General features: G+C 46.7%; 1 protein-coding gene across 3 annotated transcripts in view; it reads left to right on the top strand.

Annotated features, from left to right (window-relative positions):
• Positions 1-802: 802 nt before the first annotated feature.
• UNC45B (unc-45 myosin chaperone B) overlaps positions 803-21,244 on the top strand; it is a 38,107-nt gene continuing 17,665 nt past the window's right edge. The window contains exons 1-12 of one of the 3 annotated variants that reach the window (XM_004385425.1): positions 803-973; positions 1,501-1,537; positions 2,757-2,932; positions 4,505-4,594; positions 6,426-6,593; positions 9,004-9,172; positions 11,813-11,983; positions 14,563-14,734; positions 16,799-17,099; positions 18,208-18,302; positions 18,492-18,633; positions 19,817-19,957. In XM_004385425.1, coding sequence (XP_004385482.1) covers positions 806-973; positions 1,501-1,537; positions 2,757-2,932; positions 4,505-4,594; positions 6,426-6,593; positions 9,004-9,172; positions 11,813-11,983; positions 14,563-14,734; positions 16,799-17,099; positions 18,208-18,302; positions 18,492-18,633; positions 19,817-19,957 — 1,830 coding nt within the window. In that variant the 5' untranslated portion in view covers positions 803-805. Of the gene's footprint in view, positions 974-1,500; positions 1,538-2,756; positions 2,933-4,504; positions 4,595-6,425; positions 6,594-9,003; positions 9,173-11,812; positions 11,984-14,562; positions 14,735-16,798; positions 17,100-18,207; positions 18,303-18,491; positions 18,643-19,816; positions 19,958-21,244 lie in introns of all 3 variants that reach the window. The other 2 variants (XM_012558126.1, XM_012558127.1) reach the window with 2 other exon arrangements.

The raw sequence follows: 21,244 nt of genomic DNA on the forward strand, positions 1-21,244 counted from the left end.
GCTGTCACCCTGCTCCGAAAATAGCAGTGGTTGGGGTGGGGGTGCGGGGAGCCTGTTTATCTGGGATGGAGGAGGAGAAGAGGTGTTATAGCTGTGCCTAGGGAGGGGGATCAGCTAGGGGGGTTCCGGTGCCTTCTGGATCTTTCCCTCTCTCTTTGGTCTGTGAGTGCCTGAGCCCCCAGGACTGCCCCTGAGCAGGGTGGTCAGGCAGGTGATGGTCAGTCCCTCCATGTGATAATTACTGTCCTGTCTGGGGAGGGGGAGGGCCCACAGTATCAATGACACACTCCAGGGGCACCTGCCCCCGTGGCCAAATATGGTCTGGAACCACTGGCAAGGGCGATAAAGTCTCCTGGGTCGGGGCTGGGAGGGGCAGACCCCGGCTGGCTGGCTGGAGGGTCACATCACAGAAGCACAGATCGAGGAGAGCTCCGTCCTCACTGAGAAAGTGAGCTGGGCCCAGGAGTGTTCTTTGGGCTGGGGAAGGCGAACGGGGGGGCTGGGAGGAACTGCAATGAGAGTTCAGGCCTTTGGAGGGGGGCTTCACCTGCCCAGGCTGGGAGGGACAGAGGACCAGGCACAAGGACTCTAGGACCCCTCTCAACCTGGGCCAGGCTCTGAGCCATTATGTCCTTCTGGGGCAATGGAATTGGGAGTCCTGGGGTGGGTCCCTTCTGGGCAGAATCCTCACCCTTGAGGTCTCCTGGAGGAGGAGAAGATCCTGGAGCTCTGGACCCCAGACCAGAAGCCTAGCCCTCATCTAGAGTGAGGGGCTGGTGAGACTGAGCTGCTCCTCTCCCGGCAGATGGCGGAGGCAGAGGCAGTGCAGCTGAAGGAGGAAGGGAACCAACACTTCCAGGTCCAGGACTACAAGGCCGCGGAGAAGAGCTACAACCAGGCCCTGAAGCTGACGAAGGATAAGGCCCTGCTGGCCACACTCTACCGGAACCGGGCGGCCTGTGCCCTGAAAACGGTTTGGGCCAGGGCTGGGGTGGCCAGCATCTGTTGTTCCAGCCCCCTCACCTGAACCCCTCGGGCTGGAGGAGGATGCCTCCCACTCCTTTCCTTCAAGGGACAACCCTGACCCACGCCCTTGGAGAGTCCAATAGAGACAGAAATTCATCCTAATCCAAATCAGCCTGATGGGAACTAAGATCTCTGGGCCAGGCACCATGCTGCGTGCTTTCATGTTACCCCACGGCATGTTAATAATAGCCCTGTGAGGCGATTGTTCTCATCCCCGTACTGCAGATGAGAAAGTCAAGGCTCAGAGAGGTTAGTTAACGTGCCCAAGATCTCCCAGGTAGTGAGTAGAAGAGATAGGATTCAAACACAGGTTGACCTGGTTGGTGCCAAAGTCACCCACTTTTCCATGCCCAGCGAGGGCAACTCCCCTGGGCCTGTGTTGCTCCCCCAGCAAGCCCTCTCCCCTTACTGCGGGGACACTGGCTATCTCTGCATTGGGCCCATATTAACCGAGTCTTCTTCCCCATTTCTCAGGAGAGCTACATTCAGGCAGCTTCAGATGCTTCAAGAGGTGAGTTACCCCTGCCTTTGACCTTGCCATCACTTCCCCACACCCCCACCCCTGGTTTCCCCACTGGGTCCCTGGCCTCCTGTCCCTGACATGTGAAGGAATTCCTGATTATAAATGCCAGCCTGGCAATGTAGGGAGAGCTTCAGGTGGTTCATCCGTTAGGCAAAGGACATACCTAAGTCACATTTTTGCAAACTCAATTACTTGTTGACTATGTTGGGGCAGCTCTCTGTCTTAAAGGAATGTTTCCAGAAATCCTTTGGTCCCGGTAGTAGACACACCCTACTTTGTTGGGTGAGGTAGAAGATGCTCATGCTGGGGCTCCCTGGAAAGAGGCAAATCAGTCCAGGCCCCTCCCTGGGGCTCCGGGCTGGCTGAGATGCTGTGACCAGCAGCCCTTGAGTGAGGCACTAGTCTGTTCCACAGACACTGGGGAGAAATAAACATAAGTTAATGCTGACAACAGAGTGTAGACCTAAGCCCATGATCAAAATAGGAAGACTTCCTTGGGCTGCATTTTTAGGGAAATAATGTACAGAACGAAGGAGGTTCACCTCTGCACAGGTCTATTTTGGGTTTGCTCTTGGTTACTATTTTTCAGGAGAGACAGATGGTCTGGAGTGAGTTTATAAGGGAGGGAATCAGCCTGAGAAGGGACTAGAAACCTGTCATGTGAGCAGTTGAGGGAAGTGGCAATATTTAGCCAAGAGAAAGGAACTTCCAGGTGGGATGGAGAGCCGCCTTCGCATACCTAAAAGACTTTCACAAGGAGGGAGGATTGGATTTCATCCTGGGGTTCCAGGGCTGGGCTTAGGACAAAAGGACAAAGTCACAGGGATATATATTTCAGGTAGGAAGGGGGACAGGCTTTCTGATGGAGCTGCCTGGCTGCCTTGAGAAGTGGGGAGCTCCCCATTGCTGGAGGTGTGCAATCGTCAGCTGAATGAGCACTGGCAGGGATCATGTAGCAGGGACTCAAGCATTAGGGGTTGGACAAGACAACCCTTAAGCTCTCCTCCAACCTTGAGACTCTAGGATTCTTACTGTCTCCCCAGTGATGGGGAGCTATGGACCAGTAGCCCACATGGGAGGGTGGATAATCTCCAAGGAAAACACAGAAGTCAGGCAAAAGTACAGTTGCTGGAGTTGGGGGCAGCGGGAGTAGGGGTGGGTGGTTTTGAGCCCAGCCCCCTAAGGCCCTGCTATCTCCGCTCGCTAGCCATCGACATCAACTCTTCAGACGTCAAGGCCCTGTATCGACGATGCCAGGCCCTGGAGCATCTGGGGAAGCTGGACCAGGCCTTCAAGGATGTGCAGCGCTGTGCCACCCTTGAGCCAAGGAACCAGAACTTCCAGGAGACGCTGAGGAGGCTCAACACCAGCATCCAGGAAACGGTGAGCCAGCCGCCTTCCCACAATCCTTGCTTACCCCCACCCATTCCAGCAGGGACCATGGGGTAGGGGAGCAGGATATCAGGGCAGGGCTAGCCCTACCTCCACAGTCTTGGACAGAAAGAGCAGGTGACACACAGGTAGATTCCCCAGGACAGCCAAGTGGTGGACCTCTCTGAATAATCAGAAGGGCAGAGGCTTATCTGAGGGCACAAGCCAGCCAGGACTAGAGCTCAGGTCTTTTACATTTAAATTCTAGACGGATGCTTTTTTTTTTTTTTTTTAAACTGTAATCTAGTACATCAGCACCATGATCTTCCTCTCTTTCTAGGAAGACAAAGGCATGAGAACTAGAAATTGGGGAGTATTGATGGGAGAGAGAGGAGAGCCAGGAGCCAGGAGGGACATGAGATCTTTTCAAGGAAAACGGATTGGGGTGGGGAGAACCTGAATGGGAGGTGAGGAACCTGCATCCTAGGCCTAGCTCAGATACCAATATTCTGAGCTCCCCGTTGGGGTGTCGAGTTCCCCTCTGTAAGAGCAGGAGGGTAATTGATCACTCAGGTCCTTGCTCCAAGACTCAGTAACTCCCATGTGTTAGGGTAGCCCTGTGGTGCGACCACAGCATACTGTTCACAGTCCAGACTCAGGGCTGAGGACACACCAATAAACAAGCGATCCGAGAAGGGGCAGGAGAATGAGAGACCCTGGAAGGAAGGAAATGAGCCCCAGGATGGAAGAGTAGAGAGTGAGGACTGGCAGAACCAAGCGGTGGGAGATGCAGAAGGAACTGGCGAGATGGGGAGTGATGATCAGCCAGGTGGTTTCATGAGAGATTCAGAGCGTTGGGGTTGGAGTGGGCAGTGCGAGGGACTAGAAATCCAAACATAAGGTTTTAATTTGCTTGAACAGGTGCTTAGAAGCTGCTTCAGGTTTCTGATCCTGGAGACATACTTCTGTTTTAGCCCATATTTAAATATTTGCTACATTGGTGGTTCAGTAGGAGAATTTTTGCCTTCAGTGAAGGAGACTGGGTTCAATTCCTTGCCAATGCACCTCATGCATAGCCACCACCAGTCTGTCAGTGGAGGCTTGTGTGTTGCTACGATGCTGAACAGGTTTCGGTGGGACTTCCAGACTAAGATAGACTAGGAAGAAAGGCCTGGAAGTCTACTTCCAAAAATCAGCCAATGAAAACCCTATGCATTTCATTCAGTTATGCACAGGCTCACCATGAGTCAGGGCCAGCTTGATGGCAGCTAACAACAATTGTTTACTAGACTCTAAAACGGATGTCATGATCTCTTCCCTTCCAAGACTGTTGTGATGATCATGTAACTAGACTGCAAACTTTGTGGGCAATGACGTGGTTTTGTTCACCATTCTATCCCCGGTTTCTAGAACAGTGCTTGGCACATGGTAGTTCTTCAGTAAACACTTGTTAAACAAATGAATGAATGAATGGGCCAGGGCCCAGAGTAGACACTGTAATATTTATTGTGATGAACTTTATGAGGAGCAGACTGAAATGATGCGGACACTTGCCTGTCTCCCCACCGCCTCCTCTCTCCTCAGCTCCGTGTGCAGTTCTCCACAGACTTGAGGGTACAGAAGATGTTTGAGATCCTCCTGGATGAGAACAGTGAGGCTGAGAAGCTGGAGAAGGTGAGAGCTGAGAGCTGGACAGTGCCAGCCAACCAGCAGAGGGCACTCTCTGGGCCAGCCAGGTATTCCTCCTGCAGGCCCCACCCCTAGTCTCTGGACAGTAATGTCCCCACAGGGTAGGGGCACAGGGGGAGGGGTGTCCTTGAAAATCCAGGAGGAAAATTGGCTAAAAGTTAGCAGGTTAGAAAACAGAGCAGTAAACTCTTAAGAAAGGGCCGAGATTAGGGTGAGTCAAGTGAGGTCAATCATCGAAGTATAGGGTTCGTTCCTATCTTTATTTAAACTTTTGATGTTTTGTTCATTATGGATTTTTTTTGCATTAATTTTTATTTTTTTAAAATATTGGGTTAAATATTATTTACCTCAATTATTGAGTTTTGGGCATCCCCTTAAATTTTGCACCCAAGATGAGTACCTCACCTGCCTTACCCTAGTCCCAACCCTGAGAAAAACAATGACATGTTAAAATAATGTTTCACTCCATTTAAAAAATCACAAGAAGTCATTTTGAAATATTAAAATATTTACTCATAATATCATCCTGTTAACCAAATTTGTTTCATTTTTTTATGTTCCCTTCTAGTCTTTCTCCAGAGGAAAGAAAATTAAACATTTGAGTGTTTCACATTTACAAGAACTTGACAAGCAATGCCTGGGAATTTTTATTGGTTTTATGGCCAATAAATCCATATAATATGCAAATATCTTCCATAACAAACCCTTGTGGGGACTTAATGAGTTGTTATACATGAAAGTGCTTTGAAAAATATAAAACCCCTGACTGATGGAGAGTGATGATGCTTCTGGTCCTGCTTGCCTGGAATTCTCTCCCATCTGTTTTCCCACCTCGTTCCTCTCCTCCTGCCCCACGAATTCTTCCCCTAGGCCCCTCAATTCTCATCCTGCTTGCTGCCTCCTGCTCTAGATTGGGGGTGGGGGGGTGGGCATTTAATGTACATGTATCCTCAAGTGGAAAACTTTAGTGTGGTGGGGGGAGTACTTAGGAAACTAGCTCAGCAGCCTAATTTTACAGATGAGGAATCTGGGGCCCAGAGAGGTGCTGTGACTTCCCCAAGGTCACACAGCTAGCACATAGCAGAGCCAGAACTCAAACCCAGGGATTTCTAGTTTCATCCAATTCTCTTTCTCTCCACCACCCTCCACTTTCCTGAGAACCCTGACTTCAAGTTACCCTGAACAGGTAAACCAATGAACATACAATGACAAAACCATCCTACACCCGTAACCCATTGCCGACGACTCTATTCCAACTTACAGCGGCCCTATTGGATGGGGTAGAACTACCCTATAGGGTTTCCAAGGAGCAGCTAGTGGATTCAAACTGTGGACCTTTTCGTTAGCAGCCGAACCACTGCACCACCAGGGCTCAAAACCATCCTACAGAACTCCTAAAGGAAAATTTTAAAAGGAAAAATAATTCTCTACCTAAACCTTCTTCATTTCTCTACTTTTTTTGTAGTCCTTATCCATAAGCACAAATACAGTTTTATTTTAACATAAACACAATCCAAGTGAACATACAGTTCTGATTCTGCTTACCAATTTTTTTCCAACTTGTTCTGTAGTCTTCCTATTTACGACTTTAATGGCTGCAATATATTTCATCAAGCTGATCTTTATGCAAGTTACTTTGTTTCCTCTTTTGAATTACGTGCTTGGGCTAAGCTTCTAGGAGTAGGATTATAAATTCAACAGATATGAAGATGTTTGAAAGACCCCACCCTTGGAACAGCCCTTGTACTTGGCCCAGGGCCAAGGTCTTGGCAGCCATACCTCCCTTAAGACCCCCTTTGTCTCCTTCCTCCTTCAGGCCACCAACAACCTCATTGTCCTGGGCCGTGAGGATGCGGGCGCTGAGAAGATCTTCCAAAACAACGGAGTGGCCCTGTTGCTGCAGCTCCTGGACACTCAAAGGCCTGAGCTGGTGCTGGCTGCAGTGCGGACCCTGTCGGGCATGTGCACTGGCCACCGATCTAGGGTGCGGGCCTGGTATGGAGGTGCTTCGTGTGGGATGGCTGCCCATCCAAGGATCTGGAGGATGACATGTGGGCAGGGCTGTGATGCGCAGTCTAGAGTGTCCCCCCAACCTTGGTTGTGTGGCTCTGGATTCAACAGAGAGCGTGCCCCTCCTTTTCCTTTGAACGGGAAGTGAGTCTAACTAAGCAAAGGTAAAGGAGCCCTAGTGACGCAGTGGTTAAAGCCCTCGGCTGCTAATCAAAAGGTCAACAGTTCAAACTCATCAGCCGTTCTGTGGTAGAAAGATGTAGCAGTCTGCTTCTGTAAAGATTACAGCCTTGGAAACCGTATGGGGGCAGTTCTTCGCTGTCCTGTAGGGTCGTTACGGCAGTGAGTTTTTTTGTTTTGAAGGAAAGATAAGATTATTGAAAGTGTTTTATAAGCCAGAGCTGAAGGCAAAGACTATGACAAAGGGAGGCAAGGGTGGTTAGGATGAGGGAGGGGACACTGATCTCTCTGGACAGGGAAGATGCCCCTCTTTGTCTACTCTCAGATTTGTGGCCCTGTTGGCGCAGTGGTTAAGAACTTGGTTACTAACCAGAAGGTCAGCAGTTAGAATCCACCAGCTGCTCCCTGGAAACCTTATAGGGCAGTTCTGTTCTGTCCTGTAGGTTCCCTATGAGTCGGGATATACTTGATGGCAATGGGTTTGTTTTTTTTGGTGAGGGGGTTGGTGGAGGAGGAATACCCGCAACTGAGAGGGAGGAGCCAGCGCTGTGCAATAGAACTGTAATGTAAGCCACATGTGTAGTTTTAAATTTCTTATAACCTGTTGCCGTCTAGTTGATTCTGACTCATAGTGACCCTGTAGGACAGAGTAGAACTGCCCCAGTTGGGTTTCCAAGGAGTGGTTGGTGGATTCGAACCATTGACTTTTTAGTTAGCAGCTGTAGCTCTTAACCACTGCATTTAAAAAGTAAAAAGGAACAGGTGAAAATAATTTTAATAATTTATCTTATTTAACCCAAGATATCAAAAAAATTGTTTCAACATCTAATCAATATAAAAATTATTACTGAGATATTTTATGTTCTTTTTTTTATCCTTTTTTTTAATTGTACTTCAGGTGAAGGTTTACAGAACAAATAGTTTCTCATGAAATAGTAGTACACATATTGTTTTATGACATTGGTTAACAACCCCACAACACGTCAACCCTCTCCCTTCTTGACCTTTTTTTTTTGGTGAAAATATACTTAGCCAAAGATACACCATTTCAAAAATTTCTACACGCACAGTTCAGTGACATCAACTACGCTCTTCCAGTTGTGCTGCTATTCTCACTTTAGATGAAGGCTTACAGAACAAAATAGTTTCTCATTAAATAGTTAGTACATGTTGCCCTATGACAATGGTTAACAACCTCACAACATATCAACACTATCCTTACTCAACCTTGGGTTCCCTATCACCAGCTTTCCTGTTCCCTCCTGCCTTCTAGTCCTTGACCTTGGACTGCTGTGCCTCATTAGTCCCATTTGGTTTTATGGGGCTGTCCACTCCCCGGCTGAACAGTGAACCTCAGAAGTGACTTCACCACTGAGCTAAAAGGGTGTCTGGGGGCCATACTCTCGGGGTTTCTCCAGTCTCCTTTAGGCCAGTAAATCTGGTCTTTTTTTGGGGAGTTAGAATTTTGTTCTACATCCTTCTCCAGCTCTGTCCAGAACCCTCTGTTGTTAACCCCGGTCAGAGCAGTCAGTGGTGGGAGCCGGGCACCATCTAGCTGTACTGGACTCAGTCTGGTGGAGGCCTTGGTAGCTGTGGACAGTTAGTCCTTTAGACTAATCTTTTCCTTGTATCTTGTTCTCGTCACTCTCCCTTTTCATGTTCTTTTTTGTCATAGTGTTGTTGTTGTTAGTTGCTGTTGAGTCAATTCCGATTCATGGTGACCCCGTAGGTTACAGAGTAGAGCTGCCCCATAGGACTTTCTCAGCTGTAATCTTAACTGAAGGAGATCGCCAGGGCTTTTCTTCCTCGGTACGTTTGGGTGGGTTTGAACAGCCAACCTTTTAGTCCAGTGCAAACTGTCTATGCTGCCTAGGGACCATCTTGTCATACTAAGTCTTCAAAATCCCGTGTGTGTTTTATACTTCAGGTACATCTCAGTTTGGACTCCCCATATTGCAAGCGCTCAACAGCCCCATGTTGCGAGTGGCTGCACTAACGAACAGCGCAGCTCTAGACTTCTGGAAGGGGGCGTGGCTTTGCCAAGGGTCTTCCCAAACCATGGGCTCCAAGAGAGGCATTGGCTGCCTGGGCTTATTTCACTACTGCATGGAGTGGGGCGGGGGCAGTTAGCATCCACCTCCTAGCCTGCTGGCAGCCGGAAGGGAGGAGCAAGGGAGCTGACTGTTGTTCTTGCTGGGGTCTAGGCCACGGTGATTCTCCACGCAGTCCGGATAGACCGAATCTGTAGTCTCATGGCCGTGGAGAATGAGGAGATGTCTCTGGCTGTTTGCAACCTGCTCCAGTCCATCATTGACTCCCTGTCTGGGGAGGACAAGCGACAGCATCGAGGGAAGGAGGAGGCCCTGGTTTTGGGTAGGAGACAGTCTTTAGTTTTGGTTCAAGATGGTGGGGTAAAGGGAGAGTCAGTTACCACCTCAGACTGAGCACTTCCAGTAAGTGGAGGTGGCCTGGTTTTATTCTTACAACCTATTTATTTTCTAATTATAAAAGTAACAGATGCTTATTGGATACATTTGGGAAAATATAGAAATATGTGAAGATGAAAAAAATTCCTGTAATCACTCCTTTCAGATAACAACCATAACACTGCCATGTGTACTTTTCCAGTCTTTTTTCTATCCGTCCATATACACAGAGTTAACAAAAGCGGAATTCTACTGTGGATAGTTTTGCATCCTTTCGTTTATTTCTTTACTGAACATTATATTTCAGTATTGTATACCATTTAATATTCTTAAAAAGATTTATTTTGTCTTAAATAATGATTAATTTTATGTTTATTTCATTCATACATGTATGCATACATAGACTCATGCCTCTTTCTGCAAATCTAGGTCCTGAGCCTCATTTTAGAAGTTCTTCCTCTGGTTGGAAGGGTCACAGAAGGCAGGTTTACTCACAGAAAACTTGATTTTAAATAATCTACATAATATTTCATCGTATGGACATATCATGATTCATTAACCAGTTGTGTATTATTGGAGATTTAGATGGTTTCCAGTTTTACATGCGTATAAAAAACATGTTATTAGCCATTCTTTACATAAACCTATGTTTGCTTTTCTAATTATTTCTTTGGAATAGATTCCTAGCATCGAGAGTGCTAGGTCAGAGGCTATGAATATACTTAAGGTGGTTTCTTTCTCCATCATACTTTCGAATTCTTTTTTCAGAGGGTACATCAATTTGTACTCTCTCCAGCAGCCGATGAGAGTCCCTGTATCATCATGCTCTCACTAGATTTGAATAATATCATTCTGAAAGATACTTTCCTTGTTTGAATTTTTAAAAATTACTAGTGAGATTGACCATTTTTCGTTATTAGCCATTTGGATTTCCTTGTCTTTGAATGGCTAATTCACGTTGTTATCTATTTTCCTGTGGGCATAATGATGTTGTTCTTATTGATTTATAAGAGTTCTTTGTAATTTAATAATATTAACCTTGAGACCTGGATTTCTTAGTATGGCTCTGACTCACTATTGTAATGGTGAGCAAGCCACTTTCCTTTTCTGAGCTTCTGGTTCTCCACCGTAGCATCTCAGCATTAGAAGGGACTTTAGAGGGATTCTGATCCAATTTCTCAATCAATCCGTGGGTCTCTTCCACCCACATTCATGGACAAATAATTGCTCTGCCTTTGTTTGAATGCCTCCAGAATAAATTTCTAGCAGAAATATCTAACTTTCGTTTCAGTTATCCGTTGTATGTAAGAAATCACCCTAAAACTTAGTGGCTTAAAGCAACAACCATTTATTATCTCTCAAAATTCTGTAGGTTCTGCCAGTCTTGCCTGGGCTCGCTCATGCAATCATGGTCAGATGGCAGCTAGAATGGTTGGAAGGTCCAAGATTCTTACTTGGCATGGCTGGTGGTTAGCTAGATATGTTGACCAGGGAACCTTGGTGTTTTTCCTTGTGGCCTCTCTGGTGGCTAACTTGTGTTTCTATATAACATGGCGACAGGTTTCTAAAAGGACAAGCCCTAGTGTGCAAGTGCTTTTTAAGCTTCTGGTTGTGTCACACTTGCTAATGTCCCATTGGCCAAAGCAAGTCACATGATCAACCAAGGGCCATTGTAGGAGGGGGTTATCCAAGAGCGTGAATACTGAGAAATGTGGTTCGTTGAGGGCCATTAATGTATAGTCTTCCACAACTTTCTTGGGAGATGTGAATGTTGGACAGCTACAAGTAAATAAATAAATATACAAACAAATAATTTATTTCAAATGTATCTCCTTGTAGCTTTCACCCACCCATGGCCCCAGTCTATTATCTCATCCTAATGATATTCCTTTATTTATCTGGAAACAAGTTACCATGTCTACTTACATCTTTTCCTTCCCTAGGTTATATGACCCCATCCTTTCATCTGCTATTTATCTGACATGGTTTGAAGCTCCTTTACTTTTCTGCCTGTCTACCTTTGGGCTCCAATCTAGAATGAGAGTAAAAATCTCCATGTCTCAGGGAGGTCAGACAGGGCAAAAACAGGAAAAGACACTTGCCTATTAAGATCCACCAGTGGGCAGGGAAGTCCTGGTGCTGTAAGCAAAGAGTCTGAATCAGGCCCCCAGCATGCCTGAGTCTATGGGAAGTTAAATATCTGTAAGGAAGATGAATTTCCTTTTGGGAGAACATTTTATTAAGTCAGTGTATTAAAAGCTGCATAAAGTGTCCCTGGATTCCTGCCAATCATTGCCTGGGAAGGAAAGAACTTTCTAAGAATCAGAGCTATTCAAGGAAGAAATGGCCTACTGTAGAAGTCAGTGTACAAGAGGTGGCTAGAGGACCCTTTAGGATGTTATCTATGGATTTCTCTCCCTTTTTGGGCTTTGGGTGGGGTAGGGGACACTGTATGCTCTCAGGAAATTGAAATATCTAGGAAGCAGTGGATTCAATATTTCCAGAGTCCTTCTAGAAGCCTCAGCCATTCCTATCTATCTGAGGTTCCCTGCTACTCGTTCTTTACCTTTGTCTTCTCATTACTCAGACTCCAAGAAGGACCTGAAGCTGATCACAAGCCACCTGCTGGACATGCTGGCCAGTAAGAAGGTGTCTGGCCAGGGCAGGGATCAGGCCCTGAATCTGCTCAATAAGAATATCCCCAGGAAAGACCTCGCCATTCACGACAACTCGCGCACCATCTTTGTGGTGGATAACGGTGAGCAGGTGGGAGGGTTTGGGGCTTACTCCAGCTTTTTGAGTGTGCACCAGGGTACCTGTCTGGGAGGAGACTTCAGTCCAGACTGAAAAGGCAGGAAAAGACATTTACATATTAGGATCCGTCATTGGGCTGATGTAGGTCAAGGCTGTGAATTCAGAACCTGAACACACCCAGAAAGTGTCCAAACACACCCAAAAACATCTGAGTGGAGTTACCTAACAAATGAGGGCAAAAACCATGCAGGACTTCTTCACCAAGTATGGGGGCGACATTCCTGATGTCTCACAGTTGGCAAAATATTTCACAGGCCTTACAGAAGGGGGAGAATAGCATCAAGTATACTTTATACAACGCACAGCAAAAATGTTCCAGAAGATACCCACTAACCTTGTTAACTCCAGGGTTTTCCCCTTCTGCTGAATCAGCTTCTTTAATTGTTCAGGAATCATACCTGTGACTTTAAAATCAGCTCTGATGGATTCTCCCATGTGTTTTATGATATGTAGACCATACCCTGTTTTAAAAGATTTAAATCAGCCCTTACCAGCTTGGAATATCTTATGTTTTGCTAACTGCACTCCCCTTGTTTGGTTTTCACAGGCCTCAGCAAAGCGTATGCACAAGTATTTAGACTTTTAGCAAATGAGTCTAGTGCTTAAAGATCTCTCCCATCCCCCTTCCTTTTTTTCTTGGCCCTGACTCCTCCGCGTATATCAAGAAGGCTGAGCATCTATAGTACAGCTCTTCTCTCTGCACTAGGATCTAGGCCCAACCATATGGTTTATGGGATGGGGAGTAGTGGGGAGCAATATTTGTTATTCTGTGCCTTTGTTTAAGGGCACCAAATGAATAGCACTGGGGTAAAAATAATGTGGATTTTAAAATCCTGGTATACAAATAAAATGCTGCAATGCTGAAGGATTATACATAGTACAAACTAGGCGGGGAGGCTTGGGTAGGGGGGTGATCAGGATGTCAAGCCTGAAGTGAGCTTTTGAATTAGGAGAGGGACAAGGACTGGCAAGGAGGAGGTCTAGAGTGTTCCATGAGAAAAGAAATGAGATGCTCAAAGGTGTGGGGTCGGAATGGAAAGGAAGAGTAGGAGATGAGACTGAGGAGGTGATGGGGGTAGAGCAGGTGCATTTGATGGAGGCCTTTGAGAGCCAGGCTGGGAGTTTGGACTGGCTCATCAGCCCTTCTTATTACTCTCCAGCCCTACCAAGCACTTCTAATTGCCTGTTAACACCCAGTTTCATGCCTCCCAGTGTTTACCTAGAATATCCCCCCACCCCCGCCACTTACCTGTTCTACCTGAGGTCTGGCCAAGCTCAACTAATTATGAAAGACTCTGGGTTTTCTGTGTGCTGAGTGGAGAGGAGATGAGGCACAGGACTTGGAATGTCAGAGCTGGAGGGGCTCAAAGCTTCCAAAGCAACCTCTCCCCCACTTTACAAACAGAGACATTGAGGCCCAGAGGGACTTGCCCAAGGTCACCCAGCACGTCAGAGGCAGATGTGGGACCTACCCACCTCTAAAACCTGGCTCTGAAATCAAGTTGTCTGCTGCCCCAGAGGCAGCATAGCATCACAGTTAACATCACCTGAGTAATAACTCGGACATTACTGGGAGAATGTCCTCACTATATCACTTGCCAGCCGCGTGACTTTGGGCAACTTATTTGACTTCTCCAAGTCTTGGTTTCCTGTGCCTGCAAAATGAGAGTAATGATTCCTAACTAGTAGGTTATTGCTAGGATTAAATACAGTAACATGTATAAATCTCCCCTAAGTACTCAAAATTAATCGCAGCTCTTATTTTATCCGAGTGACTCACCCCATGTGCGGTATTATCACTCTACATTTATCACACCTATTGTAATTTTATATGTCTGTCTTCCCTATTGCACTGTGAGTTATTTTGGGTCAGGGCTGCGTTTTTAATTTCGGTGGCCAGTGCCTAGAAGGTGCTCATTTATTTATTCACTCACTCATTCGTTTATTTAACAAATACATGACCATTGAATTATCCTGATGGGTAATAGGAAACCAATGAAAATTCTTCAACAGAAGAGAAAGGAAGGGATAATAATAATAGTAAATCACTATAGCTAATACTTATTGAGTGATAGGAATGTGTCTGGATTGGCCCTAAGCACTTCCCATACATTATCTCATTAACTCCTCAAACTCTGTAAGGTAGGTAGTAGAATTCCCATTTTCAAGTAAGGAAACTGATGCCAAGGGGAAAAGCAAATATAAAATAGTATTTGAAAAAGAATGTGCGTCAACCCGCAGGATGTCACCTTTGTTGAGTCCTTCGAGATCAACTAGTTTTGATTTTGTAAATGTGAAAATAGAAGCCCAGAGAGGAAGGTGAATTGTGCAAGTGTACGTGACGAGGTAGGGGCAGAGCCAGGTGTAGAACCTGGGTCTCTTGGCCCCAAACCAGTACTCTTCACTGTGAATGGACTGTTGCCTAAAGAGAGGGCTGGAGATAAGACATTACTGAGTGAAGGCATGTGTTTACAAAGACAAAGCCCAGCCGTAATCTTATATTTGCTGCTGTTTATCCTGCAGGCCTGAGGAAGATCTTGAAGGTGGTGGGCCAAGTTCCAGATCTGCCGTCCTGCCTGCCCCTGACTGACAACAGTCGCATGCTTGCCTCTGTCCTCATCAACAAGCTCTACGATGACCTGCGCTGCGACCCAGAGCGTGATCACTTCCGCAAGATCTGTGAGGAGTACATCACGTGAGTTCCCCAGAGGCCTGGGGCTGGGTTCTGTATTAGTTATCTATGGGTGTGTAACAAATTACCCCAGAATTTAGCAGCTTAAAACAACAATAATAATTTATTATCTCATAGTGGGATAGGATTTTGGGAGTGGCTTAGCTGGGTAGTATAGACTTGGGGTCTTTCAGGAGGTTGCAGTCAAGCTCTCAGCTGGGGCTATAGTCATCTGAAGGTTTAATTGGGGCTGGAAGATCTGCTCCCAAGGTGGCTCACTTACATGGCTGGCACACTGTTGCTGGCTGTTGGCAGGAGGCCTCAGTTCCTCCCAACGTGGACCTTTCCACAGGATGGCTCACTCACAGGTATCGGAGGTTAGGACATGGCTGTTGGTGGGAGGCCTCAGCTCCTCCCTCTCCAAAGGATGGCTCACTCATAAGGCTGTTAGTAGGAGGCCTCAGCCCTCCACCATGTGGATCTCTCCACAGACTGCTTAAGTGTCCTCACCTCATGGCAGCTGGCTTCCCCTAGAGTGAGCAGTCCAAGAGAGAGAAGGCAGAAGCAACAACATGTTCTGTCACCTAGCCTCAGAAGTTACACACCATTGCTTCCACTGCATTCTGTGAATTAGAAGCAAGTCACTAAGTCCAGCCTACATTCAAGGGGAGAGAATTGGGTTCCACTTTTTGAAGGGAAGAGTGTCAAATAATTTTTGGACATATTTTAAGCCTACCCCAGATTCCTGTGGTTGAAAGGAATAGACGTCAACTTGTCAAGGAGGGAGACCTGGATCTGTCAAGACTTTAAGAACTGGGTGGTCTTGCAGAGAGTAGACAGGGGATCAGGCCCTCAGCAGCCCAAATTCCTGGGTCTTCTCTTTGCTGCTCCGTCATCAGTGTGCCTCAGATGCTCTCTCTGGGTCTCTGTTTCTCTTAATGTGTCTTCTCCTTTCTTTTCCCACTGCTGCATGGTCTTTTAACCCTTTATTCCAATAATTCTCATATTTTATTGTGCATAAGAATTACCAGGGGAGCTTATCCCAATTCCGGGGGACCCCTCTTCTATAAGTCAGCAGTCTGGGGTGTGGCTAAGGAAGCTGCATGTTTAAAAAGCACCCTAGGTGAGTCTTAGGTGGGTGGAGACACTGCCTTTACTCTGTCTTTCCTTTCTGTACAAGCACGCACTGTTGTTTTTGTTGCTGCCATTGTTTTTATAGTCGCTGATTTTGTCAAATTTTCTGGTATTTTAGCTACAATTTTGTGGTAATTAGCATGGGGGTGACACCATGAGTTACTGCACTGGGTGACACCAACTCTAGTGATGCCACTGCCTGCACTCTCAGTGGGCAGGGGAGGGAACTGAGCCCAGACAGGGGAGTGACTGTCCCCAGCCACGTTGTGAGCCAACCACGTTGCGTGCAATAGAGCTGCCAGGCACCATGCTAGGCCCTTTCATGTTGTTGTGGATGCTGTGTTGCCTACCAGACCTCTTTCAGGACTGAAGGGTTTATGCCCCCAGCTGCTGGGAAGGTTGTCAGCTAACAGCTCTCAGCTGTCACCTCTCTTTTGGACTTGCCTCAGCTGAGGAGAGCCACCTCACTTTTCCCAGGGCAGCTGGCATCCGATAACTTGTCCCTTGCCCCAACTAGGAACAGCTCTAAAGGGTGTCCCAGCTCCAGAAGTCTGTGCAGGCTAAAGCTTTGTGTTGACTGTATTGCAGCCCAATGCCTCCCTTTCCCTAGGCCTGCCTTCTTATCCTTCCCCAACAGGTTTTGATCCCAAGAGCTCTCCCTAACAAACTTCATGCATGTGAATCTCCATCTCAAAGTGTGCTTCCTGGGGACCCAGCCTATGACATGTTTTTTATGTTATTTAAACCTCACTACAATACTAAGACTTAGTAGTACTATCCTCAGTTTACAGATCAAGAAGCTGAGGCTCAGAGAGGTTCAGTGAATTGCCCGAGGTCACACAGGACATGAATGGTGCAGCCTGGATGCAAATCCACATCTGTCTGCCTCCAAATTCTACACCCTTTTCACTCCACTGGGCCAGTTCTCTTGACCACCCTTTTCCTCTGTTTCAGGGGCAAGTTTGACCCCCAGGACATGGACAAGAATGTGAGTGCCATCCAGACAGTGTCAGGGATCCTGCAGGGCCCCTTCGACTTGGGCAACCAGCTGCTGGGGCTGAAAGGTGTGATGGAGATGATGGTGGCACTGTGTGGCTCGGAGCGTGAGCAGGACCAGCTGGTGGCTGTGGAGGCCCTCATCCATGCCTCCACCAAGCTCAGCCGCGCCAGTTTCATCATCACCAATGGCGTGTCGCTGCTCAAGGAGATCTACAAGACCACTAAAAATGAGAAAATCAAGATCCGCACGCTGGTGGTGAGTGGGCTCAGTACTACCCACTTCCCCAGTGCCAGGCACCGTGCCAGGCACCGTGCCAGGCACTAGGGGCACCAGGGTGAATGAGACGTGTCTCCTAATCTTGGGGAGCTCATGTTCTAAGGGGCACATAGACCCATCCATGGGCCCCTCGGAATAGGGTGGTAAGTTCTACCACAGGAGGCGTACAGGGGGCTGTGAGAACATCAGTTCAGAAAGGTGGACCCTGCTGTTTAAGCAGAGTACATCCACCTCTGTGCTTGGGAACGACACCAGCACAGATGGACTTTTGTCCAGAAAGTATTTTCGGAGCAAACTTCAAAAGGTCAGTTTATTTCTTTAATCAGTTTCTATATAGGAAACCCTGGTGATGTAGTGGTTAAGAGCTCAGCTGCTAACCAAAAGGTCAGCAGTTCGAATCCATCAGGTGCTCCTTGGAAACCCTATGGGGTAGTTCTACCCTGTCCTGTAGGGTCGCTTTGAGTTGGAATCAACTCGACAGCAGTGGGTTGGGCTATAGCACGGTTACGCCTGCTTCCATTTTAATTTTCCTGAAATTATTTTATCGATCTTTCCTTTTTCTTGTAAACATTAAATATTTGAGTCATTGATTCATTTTTTTGTTCATCTGAATTTTTTAAAACTAATTTTAGCTTCTGCCCTGGTGAGTTTTCTCTCGTGGAAGAAATTTTTTTCCCAACAAGAGTCCAGTTTTTCTTGGTTAACATTTTGCGCATCTAAATTTGTTATCCGCAGGATCTGATTTCTCTGCCAGTTTTTGTGCCATTTTGGATGTGGTTGACATTATCTTGTGCTGGCTTTTAAAAATGGCAGAAACAAAACATCCATGGGGTCGAAATAGTGGAGGAAAGAAGGCAGGGTAAAGACCTCCAGCTCTGTGGGCGTCAGCCCTAATAATCTGGAAAGATCAGGTAGGACATCTCAGAAGAGGTGCTGCCTGAGCTGGGTTTTGTATCAAACATAGAGGCTTATCCAGGCAAAGAAAAAGGGGCAAGGTGTTCTGGCAACAGGGAGCCATGTGAACAGGTCTTTTCCCTAAGCCTAGTGTCTGATCCTGTGAGTGTCCTCTGTCTTCCCACCTCTGCAGGGACTCTGTAAGCTTGGCTCTGCGGGCGGCACAGACTATGGTCTCAGGCAATTTGCTGAAGGGTCAACAGAGAAGCTGGCCAAACAGTGTCGCAAGTAAGGGGGTTGTATGTCCTCGGGGATGGCATCTCCTCCTTGGCTTCCTTGTGGGCATCACTAGGGTACTGTAGTGGACTCTAGATCATGAAAGGCTCCTCACCTGCTGTCCACTGCCCTGAAGTCACTTTACTCTCCGGACCTGAATGTTGGCACCCTTCCTCCAGCACTCCTCCCTCCCCTTTCCAGGTGGCTGTGCAATGCGTCCATAGACACCCGGACCCGGCACTGGGCGGTGGAGGGCCTGGCCTATCTCACGCTGGATGCTGACGTGAAGGACGACTTTGTCCAGGACATCCCTGCCCTGCAGGCCATGTTTGAGCTGGCCAAGGCAAGTCTGGCCCTGACCCCTGACCTCAGGGAAAGCCTACTGTTCCCTCTAGATCCAGGCCTACAGGGCCTTCTGCTGAGTCTCATCCTGACTCTACCCATATCCCCGTATAAACCTGAATTGGTCATTTCCTCTTTCTGGCCCTCATTTTACCTGACTGTAAACTGGACTCACAACTCTTCATGCCTTCCAGGCAGTGGGAGGATGAACAGGAGGACGGTATTTTTTCCTGGGGGACTTTGGAAGTGAGGTATGAGAGACAAAGAAGGAAAGCCCAGCCTTTCCCGGGCTCCCCCGCTTCTCACACTCTCCTTCCTTTTCTGGGCCAACTTTCTTTTCCACCAGCAAAAGAAGGGGGTGTGGGAGGAAGTTTCCACCAGGGCCAAACCAGAGAATGCCCAGCTCCCACCCCCATCTGCATCCTGGTTGGACAGGAAAAGCATATTGGACTGAGATTTTGAAGGAGGTGCAAAGCAAGGAACCCAAAAAACCCCAAAACCAAACCCAGTGCCATCAAGTTGATCCCGACTCATAACAACTCCATGTGTTACAGGGTAGAACTGCTCCATAGGGTTCTCTTGGCTGTAATCTTTATGGAAGTAGATTGCCAGGCCTTTTTCTGTGATGCTGCTGGGTGGGTTAAAATGCCAACCTTTAGGTTAGTAGTCAAGTGCAACTTGCTTGTGCCACCCAGGGACCTTAAGCAAGAAACGGAGACTTCTATTCACACTTTCAGGGAATACGCAGTCTTGAGAGTAAACCCAAAACAAACCTATTGCTGTCGAGTTGACTCCAACTCATAGTGACCCTATAGGACAGAGCAGAACTGCCCCATAGGGTTTCCAAGACTAAATCTTTATGGAAGCAGATTGCCACATCTTTCTCCCGAAGACCAGCTGCTGGGTTTGAACTGCCCTCCTTTTGGTTAGCAGCAGAGTGCTTAACCACTGCCCCACCAGGGCTCCTCTCTTGAGACTTCAGAATAAATTTCTACCTGCCCTTTATGAGCAGGACCAGCTTCCTCTCCTTCTGTGCTGTTTTCTCTTTTTCCCCTCCAAGAGGTAGCTACCCCAGCCACACGCTCCCTAAACCAACTTACCAAGCCATGTGAGTGAGCCATCTTGAAAGCAGAGGTTTGCTCTAAAGATTCCTTCCTGCCCGTCCCCCTACTCCATGCCTCTAGTCCAGCGACAAGACCATCCTGTACTCGGTGGCCACCATCTTGGTGAATTGCACCAACAGCTACGATGTCAAGGAGGTCATCCCTGAGCTTGTGCAGCTGGCCAAGTTCTCCAAGCAACACGTACCCGAGGAGCACCCCAAGGTGAGACGGGGTCCTCTCAGTGTGGGGGGTAGTTTATGCCACCAGACTAGCAAAAGAGGTGGAGGGGAAAAATAATGATGCCTGGGTGCTGCGCGGTGTGCGTTTGGCATGATTTGGGTAAGAGAAAGAAACTCAAGATGACAATGATAAATTTCCCCACCAGGTGGCGCGCACGTCTTTTTCTTTCTTTTCATTTTCTATCTTGGAAAGGCAATTAATTTGTACTTTGAGGAAACAAATGGAGCCATGATGAGCATTTGTCAGTTTATGTTGTTGATTTTATGAATTTTGGATAGTTTTATTTCATGTTTCTGGCATTTAATACAAAAATTTTATTTTTTTCCCCTTGGGTATCTGCGTTTTGGGACATGGATGCTAAGCAGGAATAAAGAGGGGAGGAGGGACAAGGATCAGCATTAGCCCAGCTGTCACAAATCCCCTTGGGGCCCTCCCTGTGATTCCCTTCCTGTGTGGAATGTGAATACACACATCCCATTTCCAGACAGTAAATCATTTTGTTTCTTTAAAAATGATGAAAGTTATGTGTACTGACTGTTTAATGAGAAAATTTTTGTTCTGAAAACCTTCACCTAAAGTACAATAAAAAGAAATTTTTTAAAAAATGATGAAAGTAATATGACCTTGTTGTGAAACAAACAAAAAAGTCAATAATAGCGAGAAGAAAATAACTATTCACAATTACACTATTTCCGCATGACCACTGTTGGCATTTTGATATATTACCTACCAGAGGTTTTTTCCCCTTATGCATCTTTTTTTTGTAATAGTTATAACCAGAACGTAGTTATCATTTGTGCCCAATTTGTGGAAAATACTTAATGTATTTTCAACATTGTTATGTCATTCTCTGAATCATTTTTAAACACTGCATAGTATTCCATCTGGGCGAGGGATATATAGCATGTTCTGCTTTTGTGAGGTTCAAATGTGGCTTCTAGAGATTGCCCGTGGCTGTCTCCCTCTTTCCAACCACTCTAAGGATTAGCTGTAGGGACTGTTCAATCCTGGGATTGACTTTGGGTTTCCAGCAAAACACAATCCATTGTTATCAACTACATCTGCTCCTTATCCTCTTTCACTCCTGCCTACACCCCACTCGCTATAATGGAAAGCCAGTCTTTTGCAAGAAAAATAATATATGGATCATCTAGTGTTTTTTTTTTATTGCATTTTAGGTGAAGGTTTACAGAACAAGTAGTTTCTCATTAAACTGTCAGTACACATATTGTTTCATGACATTGGTTAACAACCCCACGACATGTCAAC

The sequence above is a fragment of the Trichechus manatus genome, unplaced genomic scaffold (genome assembly GCF_000243295.1).
Source record: "Trichechus manatus latirostris isolate Lorelei unplaced genomic scaffold, TriManLat1.0 scaffold00138, whole genome shotgun sequence".
NCBI classification, from domain to species: Eukaryota; Metazoa; Chordata; class Mammalia; order Sirenia; family Trichechidae; genus Trichechus; species Trichechus manatus.